A 19,563-nucleotide genomic window follows, 5' to 3' on the forward strand; every position below is an offset into this window, starting at 1 on the left:
ACAGTTGCAGCAAAGGTTGTCTGGCTCTGACCTCTCCAGGAGGGGCGAGATCCAACTGATCTCACTGTCTCTCCTGGTATGCGCCTTAACCACTATAGGCCATCAGAGCCCCCACATAGTAAATCATTTTTGTAGGTATTTGGGTAATTGTTTTACCTTAGAACGATGAGAGGGCATCGCTCCAGTCTCCATGCAGGGAGACTTTTATAGCAAAAGTCTGTTGTAAACTTAACATTACATTATATAATAATATAATGCAGTTCATCTTTACTGACTATTTGCATTCCCTGCCATAATAGAACTTAAAACATGATGATCCTTATCTACAGTGGGCCGCGCTGTGGTTGACAGAGAGGCAGAAGTGCTGCACCTATTCTGTAGGGCCTAAGTGTTGCGTCAGTTTACTGATGTGCAAGCAGATTACAGACACAAACTCAAACCTCGAGTGACAGGAAGAGGACCCCTGCAGGTCTAACGTCTGCTTGAGCTTCCGAACCTACAACTCATTTCTGTATCTGTGTATTGTGGAACCCACGTGTAACACGTGTAGCCTACCGGTAATACCTTTGTATAATGGACGTGTGACCACTAACAATATAAAGTATTACATCTGGACTAGTATTAGGTTCGGCTCTGGGAGCATTTAAAAGTAAATGATTATGAGACCAGACAGACATGTAGCATGTAATAAAGAACGGCCGGCTTGTATTATAGAAAATAGTAAATAAAAGGGAATGGTACCAAAAACACACATACAACAGACATTGACAACAGTAAACAACAATAATGAGCTCAGACCATGTGTAACTTGTAGTCACCTCTTGACGTCAGTGATTAGATCACTATGATCTCTTAAATTAAACCCTTTAAATATTTTGGGTGAAGTACCCTTTAATCTAGCTGCAGGTCCTATGGGTTTGAACCTATGGGTTTTAATCTACTTTTATGATCTACTGGTTTTTATCCTTGGGTGCACCCTGGTAAGTATCTTTTTAGTTAGTATATTTTTAACTGTAGATATCTTTTTAATTGTAAATATCCTTTTAACTGTATGGTAAGTATGAATATTAATGAACTATGGATCCATGAACTCTTAATCCCAATACAGAATGAAATTACAATTACCTTCAATTCAAAACACAGTATACATCAATGCACACATTTCAGTCAATGAACCCAATATGAACCACATATGGATGGATGTGAGAGTGAGTTCAATGACAGTCCAACTACACTGTGAGGTATAGTAGTGATGTGCAACGGATTCACTTTGTACTGTTCAAGTTCTGTGATTGTGCTCAGTTCTGTCCTACCACACTGATAGTAGATTTAATATAAATGCTGAGCGAGTAGTAAGAGGTGGCAAATTAATAGTGCTTTAGTATATTAATGTATGTATACATACTCATATGTATAAGTTGAGTTGTGTACCTAAACAATAAATGTAGCAAGGAACAGCCTGAGAGGCTTAAAAGTGTGGTGGGGAAGAAAAACAAAACTAGGAGAAAGCACAAGGCAATCATGAAAATAAGAAACCCTGGGGTACCACAGGGTAGTGCTGTTTCACAGAAAACTTAAACACGGCCACTACACTGGGGGCAAAACAACATTTATTAAAATAATAAATGTAATAATTGGTTCTTTTATTGTCTCCACCAGGCCGAAGGCATGGGGAGAGAGTATGTTTTGCACTCCGTCCGTGTGTGTGTCCGTCCGTCCTTCCGTCCTTCCGTCCGTCTGTGAACAGCTAATCTCCGGCACCGTTAACCTGGTCGATGCCAAACTTTGCACACACACTCCCTGGATGCCAACGATGAACCTCTGCCCCACATTTTCCAGAACGGCCTGTTATAGCGCCACCATGAGGCAGCTTTTCACATTTTTTACCTAAAACTGCACCGATCTGCGTGAAACGTTCCATGCACACTCCCTAGAGGCCAAGGATAAACCTTTGACCTGCATTTTCCGCATCTGCCTTTTATAGCGCCACCAGGAGGCCGACTTTTGGAAAACACATTTTTTGATATTACTCCTCCAGATTCTGTCCAAAAATCTCACAAATTGTTACACAGTATCTCTATGGTCATGTGCTCAAGTCGTATCTGTCCGATATTTCATATTCCATCCTAATTGGCTATAATTGGCTTTCACAGTTTGCAAGATTGCCCCGTTTTGAACAAAAGCCTCAAATCATGAACGCAGCATGCAATTTACGTGAAATCTTTCACACATTTTCTTACTAGGCTGAGGAATATATCCCACCCTTTTCACATTGGCCTATTATAGCGCCACCAACAGGTTGATTTTTGCAAAACACATTTTTGGAACAAAATGCCTCAAATCATCCAATTGCCATCAAAGGCGTATGAAGAAATGGCACCCTTTTCACATTGGCCTATTATAGCGCCACCAGGAGGCCACAACCTGACCTGCCCTGGTGGAGACCTGTGCCCCGCGGGGCACTTTTTCTAGTTTTATTTATTTTTAATCTAGGGGTGCATACTACTCTGTAATTCAATTTCCCAAAATGTAGCAATTTGGTGCAGTCTAGCCATGATTTCATAAGAAGATTATCAGGTTGACAGGATGGGCAGTTGTAATTCCTGTAACAGGGTTCCCACACATTTTTACCAATGAATTTCCAAAACGTTTGCAGAATATTTAACCCCATTTCCAGGCCTATAACGATCATGCAGTGCAATAATGGGTCTCTTACTTACTTCTATGGTAGCACACCAGGGCAGTAGATGTGGACCAGGACAATACAGACTTTCCATATTTATGCCTTGTAGGCCTACGATGCGAGCGTGACATTGACACATTCACTGACTCAGGTTCTGTGGACATCGTCACTTTAATCTGTGGACAATGTGGTTTTTAGATTGTGAACAACAATTATGAATAACGTGGTTACAAATGTGCCACAGGAAACATCCTGCCATAAATGTATACATTACGGATAAAATCCTTGGAGGAGAGAGGTATGTTCCGTTAATGTTGTTTTAGGTCATTATGGCTCTGCAAAGACATACATGTGAGTAAGCTCTGTCAATGATGTCCAGAAACTGCTTCAATAGTTTTGTACAGAGCATTGTTGTAGAGCCTTGTACAATGCAGCAGAAACTCTGATGTAAGTACTCTATATTCAAGGAGCCTGCAGCATCAACTCAGAATCTATCCAAGGAAAATGACCATCTTGCAAGATGTGCCCAAAAAACCCATTCATTTAGTGACATAGAAATAATATGATCCAATAACTAAACAGCAGCTGACAGAGTTGTATATTTAGGATGAAATGTATACTGAGACATATCAATAGATATTCATGGCCTGGGCCACTGCAGAGTGCAGACCTTTACCCCGATAGTGAAAATGCTGAGGCTGCAGAGAGCAGGATGGGGAATGAGAGGTAACACAGCCTTTTTGGAACCCTGAGCACATTCACCTACTGGAGATATTGGCACACGGATGTGCTTGGTGTATTAAGAGCCATACAGTGAGTGAGTAGGCTACTGCATGCTGGGAAATGTGCCTGTGGGACGTGACACTGGGTTCCTGGCAGTGATACGCTCAGTCAAACCGAGGAGCTTCATAAACATTATGAAGTAGGGCTGGGCAATTAACAGGAAATATGTTGAAACCAATATTTAGAAGCAGGTTTTTAAAAATACATATTGTTTTTCTTATACAATTCAATTGTAATTCCCACAAAATTCAAAAGGAAGTGTTATCACACCATCCTGTCCTGTTTCATTCATAAATATGTCACGGTGCAGAAGTTACATGCTCTCAAAATGCCGTTTCATCTCGACTTAAATTATTATTCATTCATTCATTCAAATATGCAACATGGAAAACAGAGTAGAGTGCAAGTTTCTGCATCAATTCAAGAACGTTGGTTAGAACTGCTCGTGTGTGGGTCACCCACAGTCAGTAGTTAAACACAATGCATAGAGAAATTACTGTTAATGACTAATAATCACACATGACAAGATATCACCTCCTGGTAGCTGGTGCTGGTGACGCAGAGGTAAAGTACCTAACCTGTTTCAATCCACCACAGGCTAGATCTATTTTATACTTTGTCAGACGCTGGTGTTGCCCTGCTACTTGAAAGTAGTTAAAAAGCTTTATGACATCCAAGGCGTAAGAAGAAATGGCAGTTTATGGCACCCTTTTCACATTGGCCTATTATAGCGAGAGACCTGTGCCCCGAGGGGCACTTTATCTAGTTTACAAATAAAACAGGCTTTAGTACTCAGTCCCATGCTGTTACTTCCAGCAGAAGCTTGTGAAGGGCCTGCGTGGAGGCCCAACATCCCACTGCCATGCAGCCTTTCAGCAGTCCTTCGGTGGCGGCTGTAGAAATGAGTGACCCCGACAGGGCTTTGGCTCCGGCCCTGGGGGCCACCAACGAGGACAGACTGAGGGCCACGCCACTGAGGGCCCCCAGAGCGTTACCGGCGAATAGACACACCGTCAGGGAGCAGGACACGGACGACAGAGCCAGGCAGCGGGTCATCAGTGTCAGCGCGTCAGAAGACAGCCAATCGCAAAGTCCCAGGAAGAGGCCGGAGCCAATCAGGAGGAGGTGTGCCGTGTTGCGGTCCTCGCTGAGCCACAGGAAGCCGAAGGACAGCAGAGGCGAGGCAAGGACCTCGCTGGCCCACTCCATGTCAGACTGGAGAGAGCTCAGGTAAGGGATCATGGAGGCAGGTAGGAGACTGAGGCCGGCAGACAGTCCAAGCAGAAATACACCTACTGAGGGAGCTCTGTGGTCCTGCAATGAGAGCGACAGAGAGAGAGAGATTATCTGTATTCAGCCGCCGACCCTCATCTGAAAATGTTTTCTACCAGGAAACCCCCAGAAGCAAATATTTGAGTTAAACGTTCACTGTGAAAGAATATATATTGGTGCTGGGAGTCTGGTGCAACGCACAGGTCCTGGACCTGGTGAGAGCAGGAGTGGACCTGGTGAGACGTAGGAGGGGCCCAGACAAGAGCCAACCCACAGAGCCTATAGTCCTTCCATGCGCCAGATTGATCTACCTCCCAGACCCGGCAGAGTAGTTCCGGAGCAACGGATTGTGTGGCCCTGGTCTTTCCCTAATGGGACTGATCGAGGGTAGCTACTGGGATGTAAGTCGGGACTTGATCACCCCGGCTGGGTCACCTGAGTGACCCCGATGACCTTGGGATACATCACTGAGGATACGTCGCAGGTGCATCCATGCGATCTCTGTCAAGTCCGAATCCACCATGTCAGAGCAACTTTCTGTCAATAAAGGACCTTTTCTGTTTGATGAATGGGCTGTCAATGGAGGATAGGGCTTATGAGGTTCAGGCAGTGGTGGAAAATATACTCACATGTTTTACTAAAGTATCAATAATGAAATGTAGAGAAATACTCTGTTACAAGTAAAAGTCTGCATTGGTATTAAAATGCACCTAAAGTACAAACATTAGAAAGTACGTACTAAATTATGCAAGCTGTCCCATTTTACAAGTTTTCAAATGTAGGTTGACCACCTTCAACCACTGCAGCAGATGTGATAGTTATCTTATATTTTAAACATATACTTAACTGAGTTAACTCTACCATCAGACTTGTGGAAAATAACGTTTTATTTGTTTAAATAAAGTTGCATTGCAGCTTCAAATCATTATCAAATGATAAGAACCGTTTTGCATAGATACAATACAATACAATAAAATACAATCATTGTTTTTCAGTGCTGCAACTCAGTGGTTCTGCAGTGGTCTGAGGACCACCAGTGGTCCTTGAGGGGGTTCCAGGTGGTCCCCAGCTAAATGATGGACATTTGTAATGGAAACCTTAACTCTTGAGTGTAAAATGAAACCAAATGGACCCGTTTCATTTTACACTCGCAGGATAGTAAATTATTGTTAAACTTACTTAATTTAGAAGCTAGAAGTCTACACAAATAGAGAATGTAGAAGAATTGTTATTTTGATCAACGTTTGCCTGTGTAGGTATTACTAGCCCTGGTCCAGTCTCTGTAAGCACTGGACCAGGGCTATGGTATTACCATCAACACAGCATGGAATTGTAGTGCTCTAGAGCTAGAATTGTACCAAAATCTTTGGCACAACGATAACATAATATACTTTAGTTTAGGGTCTGAGAGGCTAAATGTCATCAATGGTGGTCCCACACTGGTCCGTGGCTCAATTCAAATTCCGAATAAATAATGGACTTTGACCGTTAGGGTTGAAAACCACTGCTGTAACTGTCTATAAGCCAGCCTACCTTGAAGAGATGATAGGCTGAGTGCAGAGCAGTGGCACACAGAACCATAGATATATATAAACACTAGATAGCTCACCCGCGCTGTTGGCCAATGGAGAGCGACGTCGTTACGTGGCGGCCATCTTACCTCGGGACACATAACATTGTGTCTATGGGGCATGTACTCTTAAATGACCATAACTTGCTCAATTTTCAACCGATTTTCAAACGGTTTGGTTTGTTATAAACGTCAGAGACGTCCGCATACTTATATGCTTTTATACGACGTTCATATAAAAAACATAAATTAAGCAGATAAGCGTCCTGAATCATAGCCACGTTGACAACGTTTGTAATAAACCAACCCGTTTGTAAATCCGTCAAGATTTGAGCGAGTTATGACTGTTTCTGTTTGAGCTGCCATTGAACATACTGTACTGTATCCCCGAAGTAAGATGGCTGCCGGGTGAACGACGTCAGAAACTCCGCCTTGAGCCATCTAGTGTTTATATATATCTATGCACAGAACGGCATTGGAACACACTGTGATCCAGTCTGTTATTATACAGGATGCCATTGATCACAAACAAACTAACTCATTCACTTTACCACAGCTCTGTTACGGAGCCAGCAAACAGCTGGTGGATGTATTGATAATAATGAATGTTGATTGAGCACGACACGCACACGTGGTGGTGGCATGAAACTTTACAGAAGCCACTGACTGAAACATAAACATAAACACACTAGTACTGCCGCTCGTGCTGCGTGACTTTGTTTTGTCACGTGACTAGAGAAACGCGGATATGATTGCGCGCATGCCCCGGAGCCAGTGTTGCCATGTCTGCTTATTTATAAGCGACCTTGAGCTTCTTTTTCTGTAAAGTTGCTTGTAAATTATGTTGTTGCTGGTTTTGAGGCTTGTTTTTGATTGATTGATTGAATGATTGATTGATTGATTGATTGATTGATTGATTGATTGAAATTATTATTGTATGTAAAATGGGTACATTTCAAACGAAATTGATTGATTGATTGATTGATTGATTGATTGATTGAAATTATTATTTCACAGTATGTAGAATGGGTACATTTCAAATGAATGCACAGGTACGGGTGCCAAGTTTCCTAATGGGTAAGACCACTTTTGTAGAGGTTTGGGTTGTGTAGTTACCATGCCATGATGAAACTCCAAATGTGGACAAGAAATCAAAAATAATTTCTCCAGTGATTAGAAATTGATAATTCAAAATATGCTCCTCATTGACTTACATTGTACGCTGAAACAGCTCTCAAAGTCACTCTTTTAGTACGTAAACAAACACAAACAAAGTTGTTTCAGACAATATAGAGCAACACCAAATCTCATGTGGTTTTCTTTTTTCATAAAAATGTTAACTTCCTGTTGATTTGTCCATTTTTATTCAGAAGAAAACCCGGACTGGATCCATAGATCCGGATCCAGATCTTCATATAGTAAAATCAACAGGAAGTTACCATTTTTAGGAAGAAATAAAACCACATGAGTTTTGGTGTTGCTCTATATTGTCTGAAACAACTTTGTTTGTGTTTGTTTACGTACTAAAAGAGTGACTTTGAGAGCTGTTTCAGCGTACAATGTAAGTCAATGAGGAGCATATTTTGAATTATCAATTTCTAATCACTGGAGAAATTATTTTTGATTTCTTGTCCACATTTGGAGTTACATCATGGCAAGGTAACTACACAACCCAAACCTCTACAAAAGTGGTCTTACCCTTTAAACCAGTGATTCTCACACATTTCCATGTCAAGACTGAACGACCCCCACAAGGACATGTTGTGCCAGGGACCCCCTTATCAGATTTGTGTTGTTAAAATGTTTAAAAAATATTCCACATTTGTCCAGATTTTTTAGTTTTAGTTTTTTGCGACGCGTTTGTGAGCTTGTAGATCTTATATATTTTCATTGTTCAAATAGCCTACCCTTCTTTGGGGCCTGTTTTCATGAGACCTGCGGTTGCTTATTTCTCTCACAAAATCTGGCAACACTGCAAAGGAGTTCGAAAAGTAATGGCGGCTGAACGCTTGACAACCATAACAGAGGCATGGATACGGGAGAGATTACAGTTAAAACTTCCACATCTCGGTAAGACGGCTGCTGTTTTCATTGTGCAACGTGCGTGTGACTGCAAACTGCAAAGAGATGCCTAAATGGGGTTGAGGGCGTGACGTCGTCCGATACCAAATACGGGCCAGAATTGTAAACACGGGCTAATAATAAAGCTAATGGGCTAACGTTAATCTGTCGATCATATTAATGCCTGCACCAAAGCAGACCTATAGAACCTAATGCGCTTCACACAGACAGGGGTCCTTGGGGAATGGGGTGGTACCTTAGGGTGGTACCCACTACCCAGCAAAATGTGGAAGAGTGATTGATTGAAAATTGTATGAACAGATTGCAGAATGTGTACAGTCCACTCCAAGCAAGGACTTGTTTCCCTCACTGTATATGTTTCTTTTCCCTTTTTACCTCCATTATGATGAATTCCTGTTCTGTTCTTTGTCTATATAGAAGTGTCTTATTTGTACGTCTCTAAATGTTTTGATGAATTGAACATGGTGGACCCTCTTGTAAACAAGTGTAATGCTTAATTGGGTCGTCCACTCACAGTTAACAGCCTTTGTATTGAGTTTGTGCTTGAAATGTACTGTAATTCTGCAAACTGTTAATAAATATTTCAATCAAAAATAAAAACAGGTCAATACAAAAAGAGGATAAAACCAGAAAAAGCATCAGGACTTGTTTACATCAGGGTGCCTCCATTTTCAATTCATCAAGACATTTAAAGACATACAAATATACACTGCATCTATGTACACATCTATTAAAATAATAATATAATATATATATATATATATATATATATATATATATATATACAAATCAAATAGTTAATACACAGTATTTTTTTTTAATATATTTGCATTATATTTGATAGATTTTGATATTTGCATATGCAAATATCGAAATAGATCAAATGCATCTATGATAGTCTTGATTCAACTAAGGGAGGCTAATGCCCAATTCGATTTTAGGCTATTCAAAAATAGTTGATCTACAAGCTCGTGAGCTTGTGTATCATCATATTCCCGAAATAACTGTTGACAAATCTTCTCTTTTAGGGGTCCCCAGTCCTCGTACAGAATTCTGAATCTTTTCCGTGGGGCCCAAATAAATACATATCAATTTGGGCGTCCTCGACAATGAAAACGTTTGAACGTAAACGTAAACACTGGTTTACGTTGTAATGTTGGTGTAACTTGTTAACAGGAGATGTCAGGTCACTCAGCCTTCCAGGGACATATGAGGAGAAGATCAGACATCTCGGAACGGCACTGAGAAACTTTGTGCGTCTGAAGAGCGTGGACCTGTCCTGCAATGCTCTTACTTCTGTTGAGGTAAGTTCTCCCAACCAAGACCTGGACAGATTTAATGACGCTACAAAAGATGAAAGAGAAAAAGATGTACACTTAGCATTTCGGGTGGCACAGTGCTCAAGTGCCTGCCCAGCCCACCACCGCATAGGTTGTGCGTTTGAAATCCACCGTGCGTGGTGCATCCAAGGGGCCAGTGAGGCACTCCAACGTTGAAGATGCCACTACCTACTGGCGAAATGTGGAATTGCAGCCCTTAATGGAAGTGGACGGACGTTCATGACGTCACGTGAAAAGCCCGGACCTCAAAATTGAGCCATTGAGTTATCATTATACTTCCGGAAGTCTTCCGGGTGCTTCAAAACGCCACTGAGCAACTTCCACTGAAATTAATAGCGGGGGGCGGGGCTAACGCTCCAGTTCGGTCTCGATCCTTTATATACTCTATGGGTGCATCCGGCTTTGTCTATACAGGAACACAATTTGCCCGTGTTCGGGGGAGGGAAGCATGGGGGGGATAATTTGTCACTGCATGTACTGTAATCCTACGGGCTGTCAGTCAGCACAGCACTCAGCAGGGAGTGTCATTAAGTGACAAGTGTTGGAGTGTTGGACAGGAGGAGTAGTGTAGGACGAAGGCTCTAGTCTACATCTTCTCGGTGAGGCGTCAGTAGGATACAACAGCAGTGACAAACAACACAGAATTATGTGTGGGGAGAAATCAATTGGCATTAAAGGTAGGGTAGGTGATTTATTTTGGTTATTTAAAAAGAAGGGGGGAAAAAATGTAGTGTTCCAGTTCCAATTTTGTCTGCTCATTTCTTTGTGTCATCACTTACTGTAGAATTCCACTTGTTTAATCTGTATCCTGACTGCATTCTCTATCCTGATTGCATAAAAATGGTATCCCAGTTTCAGTTTCTGTTTAATAAAAAGCTGGAGAGACATGGAGACTCCTATTACTGAACAAACACTATATAGCAATGAGTACTATCACAATATAGAGCTGTTTAACCATTTTTTAACCAAAGAAAATCACTTGCACTACCTTTAACTAAATTTGGGAGAAAAAGGGGTAACAATTAACACAATGTTTTCTGTGCTTCTCCTCAGGGGTTGCTTCACTTGAAGATGCTGGAGAGACTCAACCTGTATTATAACTGCATATCATCTGTCAAGGAGGTCAAGGAACTCTGTAAGCTCCCAGCGTTGAGGGAACTGGACCTCAGACTCAACCCTCTGACTAAAAACGACCCTCACTACCGCCTGTACCTGGTGCACGCCATGCCCAACCTTCGCAAACTAGGTGAGCTCGATATGTTCAGTTGGATCAGTGTTTCACAAACGGGGGTAGGGACCCATTTTGTGTGTCTTGGATCCATTTTTGTTGGTCGCGAGTGAATATCCCTTTGTTCATTGTTTCCTAAATGTTTTTTATTTTTTTTAAAGATTTCCACCAAAAAGCACACATTTTCATGAATAAACAAAAAAATAACAAATGATTAAGAAGTAGTGCAAATAGCAGATCTTGAAATATGCTGTGTTTTCCAGACGATTGCCCAGTCAGAGACACAGAGCGTAAAGCTGCCATCATGCGGTTCTCCTCGGACCCTCTACCTCATCAGAAGAGCCACCTTCTAAGCCAGGCACCTGATAACAGGTACAGAATCACATTATTAAATATTTTAAGTCAGTGGTTCCTAATGTGATGTGAGACAACTCCAGGTGTGCCTTGGGATTTTGTAACAACCACAGGCACTTATTATTGCAATACTGTATTTCTTTCTAATCAATGTTCATGATAAAATACCACCATTTCTTTCTACTCGGTCTATGTCTCATAGAAGGGCTGTGGGCAGTTCAGAAACCCATCCACCAGTGACATCATGGACAGATCTTTTACGATATTTAAAAAAATATATATATTTAGATTTGTATTATTGTTAGAACGATGGTTTCCATTTTCGCATTGCAACATTTCAGGAATAGAAAGCCTGCAGTTGGCCTGGGCAGAGTGTTCCAGGCACCTAGGCTGGTAATCCAGCCTGACAGTGTGTCGCTGGTTCGAGTCCCGATCCCGACAACCTTTGCTGCATGTCTTCCCCCTATCTCTCTCCCCCTTTCCTGTCAAACTACTGTTACTCTATCAATAAAAGGCAAAAAAGCCCAAAAAATATCTTTCAAAAGAAAGCCTGCCGTTTCTATTAGCTTGGATTCCCCATCGATGATGTCACTGGTGGACAGGTTTCTTAACTGCCCACAGCCCTCCCATGAGACACAGACCGAGTAGAAAATAATGGTGGTGAAGTAGTCCTTTGACTATTAATGTTTTTCTTCTTTTTAGTATAAGGTTATTTAATGTCAGTTCTTTTCTTTGTATATCTAGGTTGTGTCATATCTGCATTGTGCAACTTCAAAGCTAAAAGACAAACAGAAATGCAATTCTTATTCCAGTCTTCAACGACAATACAATTAAATACAATTATTTGAGTGACAATTAATCATGTAAAATGTCATAATCGTGACAGCACTAATTTCTATGTGATGCATCAACTGAAACTGTGCCTCAGGAGTCAGGATTAACCCATTTAAGACCTGGAACCCATCTAGGTCACCTAAACTTTAACTATTGAAAAATAGCACATCTACAAGCTCACAGCACGGCACCGAGTACCGCACTACGAGCTTGTAGATCTTTTTGAAAAATTGTGAAAACATGTGCAAATCTTTGAATATATATTCTTTCACAGCAATCTTTTTAACTCATATATTTGCTTCTGGGGGGGGTCCCTGGAACTATTTTGAGATGGGGGTCGGCAGTCAAATACATATAATTTTTGGAGTTCTTGACATGAACTGACACTGACATAGAAACATAGGTTTTCAGAAAACGCATTTAAGAAGACATTTTGTAGATTCGACCTCAGGTCTTAATAGGTTAAAGTCTATCTTCGAGCATTGTGTGGCTTGTGGTTTTTCAGGAGCAGTGATCCGAGGCTGTCCTCCGTGGACCGCTTGACAAAGAGGCTCTCCTTCGCGGAGAACAGCGATGACATTGTGTTGAACTTTGGTGCTAAAAGTAGTCATCTACAACAAGGTATGATTTTATTGTTCAAATGAAGACTTTCTTAGTAATGAGAATGGCTTCCTGTGTGCTGGGTTTCATTGTGTTCTGTATCCATTGTTTTACCTCCCAGAAACTGAGGAGGCTGAGTCGAAAAATGTTTCGGAGACGGAGAGCTGTTCGTCTCAAAAACAGGTGATTTTTAGTGGTTTTCAACCAGTGGTCCAGGCACCACCAGTGGTCTTTGAGGTGGTTCCAGGTTGTCCCCAGCTAAATGACAGAGAGTTGGTAAACAAATGGATCCTTATAGATCTTTAACTCTTGAGAGTGCATTTTACACTATCAAGCGTTAAATTATTGTTAAACACCTGCATTAGGCTATACTTACAAGAAACTTACACAAAAATAATTATTATTTTGATCAACGTTACCCTGTTATCTCTCCTATGGTCCCACATCAATACAGCATGGAATTGTGGACAAAATCTTATCCAACTACAGTACAAAAAAATCTTCTTTAGTCTGCGAGTAAAAATCGAATGGCTGAAAGGCTGAATAAATAATGGCCTTGATATGAAAAAGGTTTTAAACCACCATGTATTCTGTGTTGCACAGATTGTACTACTAATGCTGTGTCAGTGAGTGAGCTATTTCTCTGTTTTCATAGGAACCAGTCAAATCCATCCTCAGGTCCACGCAGAAAAACTATGGTCAGTTTTTATTTTTGTTTCTTGAATTAAAGTTGTTCTTACTGTTTTATGTAAAGCGCTTTGGGTACTTAGAGAAAAGCGCTATATAAATCTGAGCTATTATTATTATATTATATTAACCTCTTATTATTATTTATTTATAGATTTTAGAAAATCATCAAGTGATACTGATAGGCTTGTTTATGCTGCAGTGGTGGCCAATTTAGACTCACAAAATCCTTCAGTTCCTCTTGAGCAAACAGTATCCAAAACCCACCACTAGATAGAGCCAACAGCACATTCTATTTTTTCATGAGCTAGTGCTCAAATTTGACTCGAATAGGGCTGCAACTCAATTATTTTCCTTTTTTCTATATTTTTACAATTGTTTTTAATTTATATCAACAAAATTGATTAACCACGTGGACATAATTTTATTCTTTGTTACACAACACTATCATGAAAAAATAAGTATTTTGTGAGCTTGTAGGGCGACTATTTAAAGAAAAAGGGATATAGAAGGATTATTAATTCATCGATTCGTTTGAAGAACTATTGCACGCCTAGACTGAAAGAGACCACTTGCCGTGATACCGTCTGTTTCCCTCCCTGTTTTGACCAGGCTATACCAAGTCTAAAGTGCCACAGACGAAAGTTTCATCATCGCATAAAAATAATTCTACCTCATTGAAAGGGGTGGAGGGTCCGAGGGTGACCTTTGACCCCTACGTGGAGAAGCGGAGGCCAGACTCTGGAAGGCACAAGCACAAGGACCCTGGCAAACGTCCCGCTAAGGGCCATTTCACACCCAATCCTGGTGAGTACTGCATACTATAAAGCAGTGGTTTTCAACCCTTTTCATTTCAAGGCCCATTATTTATTCAGCATTTGAGCCACGGACCACCATTTGATGAGATTTAGCCTCAGACCCAAAACTAAGAATATTTTGTTATCGCTGGGTAGGATTTTGTCCACAATTCGATGCTGTATTGATGTGGTACCATAGAAGAGGTAACAGGCAAAAGTTGATCAAAATAACAATTCTTCTACATTTTCTAATATGTAGACTTCTTGTAAATTAAGTAATGCTCTTGATAGCGTAAAATGAAACCAAATGGACCTGTAGGGAAAATTAAGTTGTTTTTGTTCTTCTTTTGCCAACAATAGGGAAGTAGCCAGAAAATGGCCAGGATGCAATGATGTCCTTTTTATCAAGTTTATTTCCTTCTCTGAGCAATAAACATCACAAAAGATGTTATTGAGTGCTGACTTTTTCTTGTTTTCATTGATTGTTTTGTTTGGCTGTGCGCCTAAAAGATGTCTTCAATTTTGGGAGTGTTGCAGGTGCTGTGGTTTGTCACTGGACAGCACTTCTCTATGTTCTATTGAATGTATCCATGTCTTACTTAGTCAAAGACCAAGGACACCAGCACGATACTCCATTAATGAACATACAGCCTCCAAGTCCCAGGAGTCCCGGCATGACCCTCTCTGACCCCTCCAACCCCATCTTGCATCCTCCGAGAGTGTCCTACTCCAGTAGGACAGCAGGGGGACCGGGCGTACCACAAAAAACTCACAACCAAAAGAGGGTAAGGGAAAACGAAAAGCATCGGCCTACTGCTCACTGTACTCGTATTGAATTATTCAACATACTTTCATTCACATTTACAATTTAGGCATTTAACAGATGCTCTTAATCCAGAGCGATTTACACTAAGAACTAAGAATAAAAAACATTCTAATACATTCTAAAAGTGGAATATCTATATAATGAAACTATGCATATACACTATAGAGTGCTATGTCTACATAAAATGCTATCTAAGTTACATAAGTTGAGCCTATGCATACACCTGTAAGGCTAGGGCAAGTGCTACGGGCTAACAGGTGGGTTTTCAGACTGCGGTGGAAGATTGGGAGCAAGTCTGCAGTTCTGATTGCAATGGGAAGTACATTCCATAGTTTTGTAGCCAGAAGGGAGAAGAACCTGGGATGTGCAGAGCTTTGTCCCAGCGTTTTTGAGCGAAGGTACTTCCCCTCCCTGTGTCGGCTGATCTGAGCTTGCGTGAGGGTTTGTAGGGTCGGATCAGACTTGCAAGATATGGGCGTGCCATACGTTTGTGCAATTATATTTAACAGTTTAGCTAATACTATTAGATTGACTGCTTTATGCATGTGTTATTGTCTACTTCTTGAATGGGTTTAACAGGGCGGCTACAGGAAGCCACTGGAGATGCTGCTCAACCTTGTGGACAAGCATTGGAAAGGAGAGAGATCACTTCACCATAACAACGACTTTCTGTGTGAGTGGGAGGAGACGGGTTTATGTATCTAAAGGCCTATTCATACACCAGTTTTAGGTGATGAGGTGAAAAGGTGGTCACCTCATCACCAAAAACGGGAGTATGAATAGGTCTTTTGCGATGCATGGGTAAATGGTAGGGGTGTAACGATATAGTAACTGCGTCGAAACATTGATTTTAATTTCAAGAATCAAAGTATATCGAAATGTAAATGGCAGCATATCGTATCGTTTGACTTTGTATCATAACGTTTTGCAATGCAAATAATCGGTATCGAATCGTTTTGCAATGCAAATGATCAATTGTATCAATACTAACTACTTGTGTGTTGTATTTAGCAATGTTAGGAAGAAAAAAGAAAAAGATCTGTTTAATTACTTTTCCATTCAGTATCGCTACACTTGGTTTATCGATATATGTGTGTATTCTGTGTTGTGCAGGTTTGTACGGAGCCCCTGAGTGGCCATGGTAAGAACAATACATTTCTTACCATGGCCACTCAGGGGCTCCGTAGGTTTGTCCATATGTGTTCCAATATAATGTCCATGTATTCGCCAGAGAATCACAGTGTTACTTATTTATATCCATATTCATACATTTTTCCCTTTAAGAAAATGCACTATCCACATGTCTCACACAAAATTAATTTCTTTGCTAAATAGTTACTTTATCGATTTTAAATCATTGAGTCGTATCGCCATGAATGATCCAATATCATCCATGTATCATATCGTATCGCCATGTTCCTGTTCTGGGGTAAATATTCAGCAAAAAAGCCAATCTACAAGCTCACAACACATAGTCAAGATATGAGCTTGTAGCGTGGCTATTTCTACAAAGTGGACTGGATACAGTTGTGTAGTGTACAGCGAAAACAGGAGCATAGAAGTATAAAATAAATGATTTCTGGTCTTTGTACTGGGCTTTGAAATTACCTACTTGAGGAATTGTTGTGAATACCGAAACATTGTTTAAAGCCCAACAATCTGTATTAACCATTTAATTCTCTTTCTCTCTCTCTATAGCCAAGGCAGTGCAGATCCTATCCATGATGGAGGATGATATCTCCAGTCGAGAGGATGAGATCAAGACGTTGAAAGGGGAAGTGGAAGGACTGAAGCGTCAAGCGGACGTACGACAGGAGGAGCATAAAATCCAAGTCCACGATCTGTCCGTCCAGCTGGAGGACACCCAGGGCTCGGCGGTGAGAAGAGCCATAGCAGCAAAGCTAACGAAGACTAAACCCACTCGTTTAATTTGCATGGATTAAAGTTCTCAGTCGCCACGACTGATTTCAGTCATTTGGGTTCTGGAGATGCCAGCATTTCTTCTACTTAAGCATAAGCGAATAAGCCAAAGTAGTCTGGGGTGCGCATGCTTATCCGACACTCCATAGGACCGACATGCGAAAACAACGATCGGATTAAGGTTGGCGAACATGCGTTAAGGTTGGCGAACATGCGCTGCTCCGTGCTTGCGGTTATGGTTAGGTTAGGGTTTGAGGTAGGTTGTCGAGTCGGACCGTAGTCTACTCTATCTTATTTTAAGATTGGAGGCACATTTCAAGTGGTCAAATTAGCATTATGTGCAGAAACCTCTTCCATAAAACCCTAATGGTCTCGGATATTTCATATAAAAGCAAACGTTATAGCCTCAGTCTGTGATTTCTTCACCTGATTGGTAGTATTCAACGGCAGGAACATTATTACTAAAACATCGTAATAAATCTAATTTACATATTGTGTTAATTGTTTAGGAAACTGCGCTAGTAGTGTGGGTGCACACTGTTTCAGTCGTGAGATTTTATTTTTTGCTTTAATCCAAGCATTTGCTACGGAGTGGGTGGGTGGGATATTGTGATCAAAACGAATGTACTCATTTCAGTTTGTAACTTAATCCAGGCTAAATTGAATGAGCAGCTGAAGATCGTGTTGGAGGAGAATGTGAATCTTCAGAAGCAGCTCATCAAACTGGAGCAACAGTACCTAAAGTCTATGATGAAAACCTCTCCTGTTACGCAGATAAAGGGTGAGTGAGAGGGATATTTGTATGTATTTTCCCCCAAGTACAAAGTGCAAACATTCCATTATTTCCTGCCCTGCTTCAATGTCCCACCACTGTGTTCCGTAGAGGCACAGACGGAGGTGGATGAGCTGAGGAGGGAGATTGAGGGCCTGAGACTTAAGGTCCATGAGGCTGAGAAGGTCAAAGACCTGGCCCATATGCTGCAAGAAAGTCACAGGTAAGAGGGTGCCACCAGGCAGTCACCACAGTAGTCGATCTTTGTAATACCTCAAAAAAGAAAAGAAAAAGTCCATTACTGCATCAAAAGTAATCAACAAATTAGACAAAGAGGCAAAGAATTTGAAAATTCTACAGTACAAGCTCTGAGACATTGTGAGTTTGTATATCTACTATTTTCACTATTTATCTGTGGAACTGAGTAAAACTAAATGTAATGCCTCAACACCTACATTCTAAGGTTGAGAACCACTGCATTAGAGATATTAATTATGTAGGTAACTATAACTAATCTACAGAAAGACGCTGAATCCTCACCCATTATTAAATTAAAGCAATGTATTATTATTATCATACATTTGTGTTCTGGCTAGATCTACAGAAACATGCCAAACCCTCACATGCTTGCCTGTTAATTAAATAAAATGTGTTATATTATCATTTGGTGTTCTGGATATACATCTACAGGAAGATGCTGAACGCTCACCTGCTGGCCCATTATTAAATACAATTTGTTGTCATATTATTTTGGTGGTGTAGATAAGAGTGTCACGTGACATATTATAAAGATAGTCCACCATCACCATGTCATGTGTACCGAGGCACATCAAAGAGAGCTGTTCCTATATCCTTTTCGCCAGTGATGTACCGCCCTAGTGTGACTGGGGAAAGGGAATCGGCATCACATATTTCTGTTATACGTTCCATCTCATACACAGCTGTGTTGTTTTCAGACAATGGTGAATTTAGCCACCATTCCATAGTGTGTGTTCAAACTGTTTTTTGTGTACACGTTTTAGGTCGCTGGTGGCTACCAATGAGCGGCTGTTGGGTGAGCTGAGGGCCAGCGCGGAACAGTAACTAACAAGAACATCATTTTTTTTACTGTATATTGAACTTTATACCGGCATAGTAAAATCTGCATGAGCTTCAGCGAATAGAATCTCATATTTGACATGATTAATCTTGTCTCGTTTACCAAACTAGAGGTCCTGTTGATATCAAAATTGCACCAAACTTAGAAGTCTTTGCACTGTATATAATTTTAAACTTCGAAGCCTTTGCACTGTGTATTTTGTTTTTGCGTTATTTATTTTGCTCCGAGGCATGTTGATGAATGCATTATTTATTGTTCTTTGGAAGAAGAAAAAAAAAGTGCCTCGACTGTGTTTTGCTTAGCGTGTAAATTGCTGTTCAAGAAAATGTGTATATGTGTGTTTGACAAGGCCAGCTGTGTTAAGAAATGATCTGGTAACGAGGAGGCCAGTATGTCGTTCCTGGATCAGAGGCAAGATTGTCAATACAAACTTCACGTTTTTTTTTATATATATATAGGTCAGTTGTCTTGTCTATCCATCTGCCTCGTAGACTGCAGTGGAAAGAATTTGACCAGATTCCAGCTGCACTGTGGCCTTATTTTTTACCTCTCTGCCTTAAGGCTGGAGAGATGCATACACACATAAATACCGGTGCACGCACACACACACACACGCATGTTCTGACACTCAAGCTCTTTCATGTAAGTACAAATGTGTGGGGCCATAGAGGTTGGAGGGGTTTGCGATTGGATGCTTGTATATTTGAATCGTTAAA

The 19,563-nt window shown here is 40.9% G+C and overlaps 2 protein-coding genes across 5 annotated transcripts; one reads left to right on the forward strand and one right to left on the reverse strand.

Moving 5' to 3' along the window:
• Positions 1-2,725: 2,725 nt before the first annotated feature.
• On the reverse strand, positions 2,726-7,059 carry LOC306924562 (transmembrane protein 276-like). 3 transcript variants are annotated; one of them, XM_079503131.1, is made up of 3 exons: positions 6,772-7,059; positions 6,272-6,308; positions 2,726-4,772 (listed from the first exon to the last, which is right to left on the reverse strand). In XM_079503131.1, the coding sequence occupies exons 1-3, from the start codon at positions 6,782-6,784 to the stop codon at positions 4,259-4,261; spliced, it is 564 nt and encodes a 187-aa protein (XP_079359257.1). In that variant the 5' UTR covers positions 6,785-7,059; the 3' UTR covers positions 2,726-4,258. The 3 variants fall into 3 exon arrangements, with proteins under 3 accessions (XP_079359257.1, XP_079359255.1, XP_079359256.1); XM_079503129.1 differs by having other exon boundaries at positions 2,726-4,780; XM_079503130.1 differs by lacking the exon at positions 6,272-6,308 and having other exon boundaries at positions 2,726-4,780; positions 6,860-7,059.
• A 1,187-nt stretch (positions 7,060-8,246) lies between these two features.
• cep72 (centrosomal protein 72) lies at positions 8,247-19,041 on the forward strand. Of its 2 annotated transcripts, none has more exons than XM_079503342.1 (14): positions 8,247-8,378; positions 9,567-9,694; positions 10,784-10,976; positions 11,222-11,330; positions 12,652-12,767; positions 12,868-12,929; positions 13,402-13,444; positions 14,046-14,240; positions 14,768-15,015; positions 15,636-15,729; positions 16,755-16,933; positions 17,631-17,757; positions 17,860-17,971; positions 18,771-19,041. In XM_079503342.1, exons 1-14 carry the CDS (start codon positions 8,303-8,305, stop codon positions 18,829-18,831), a joined length of 1,743 nt encoding a protein of 580 aa, XP_079359468.1. In that variant the 5' UTR covers positions 8,247-8,302; the 3' UTR covers positions 18,832-19,041. The 2 variants fall into 2 exon arrangements, with proteins under 2 accessions (XP_079359468.1, XP_079359469.1); XM_079503343.1 differs by having other exon boundaries at positions 14,834-15,015.
• The last annotated feature ends 522 nt before the right edge of the window (positions 19,042-19,563 follow it).

The sequence above is a fragment of the Electrona antarctica genome (genome assembly GCF_951216825.1).
Source record: "Electrona antarctica genome assembly, chromosome: 6".
Taxonomy (NCBI): Eukaryota; Metazoa; Chordata; class Actinopteri; order Myctophiformes; family Myctophidae; genus Electrona; species Electrona antarctica.

Excerpts from the sequence above, each read along its gene's own strand:
- LOC306924562 (XM_079503130.1), bottom strand. The coding sequence starts at position 6,952 with ATGCCACCACCACGTGTGCGTGTCGTGCTCAATCAACATTCATTATTA. Across the intron at positions 4,781-6,859 it reads GGCTCCGTAACAGAGCTGTG|GACCACAGAGCTCCCTCAGT; the intron begins GTAAAGTGAATG and ends CTCTCATTGCAG.
- cep72 (XM_079503342.1), top strand. The coding sequence starts at position 8,303 with ATGGCGGCTGAACGCTTGACAACCATAACAGAGGCATGGATACGGGAG. Across the intron at positions 9,695-10,783 it reads ATGCTCTTACTTCTGTTGAG|GGGTTGCTTCACTTGAAGAT; the intron begins GTAAGTTCTCCC and ends GCTTCTCCTCAG. Across the intron at positions 16,934-17,630 it reads AGGACACCCAGGGCTCGGCG|GCTAAATTGAATGAGCAGCT; the intron begins GTGAGAAGAGCC and ends AACTTAATCCAG.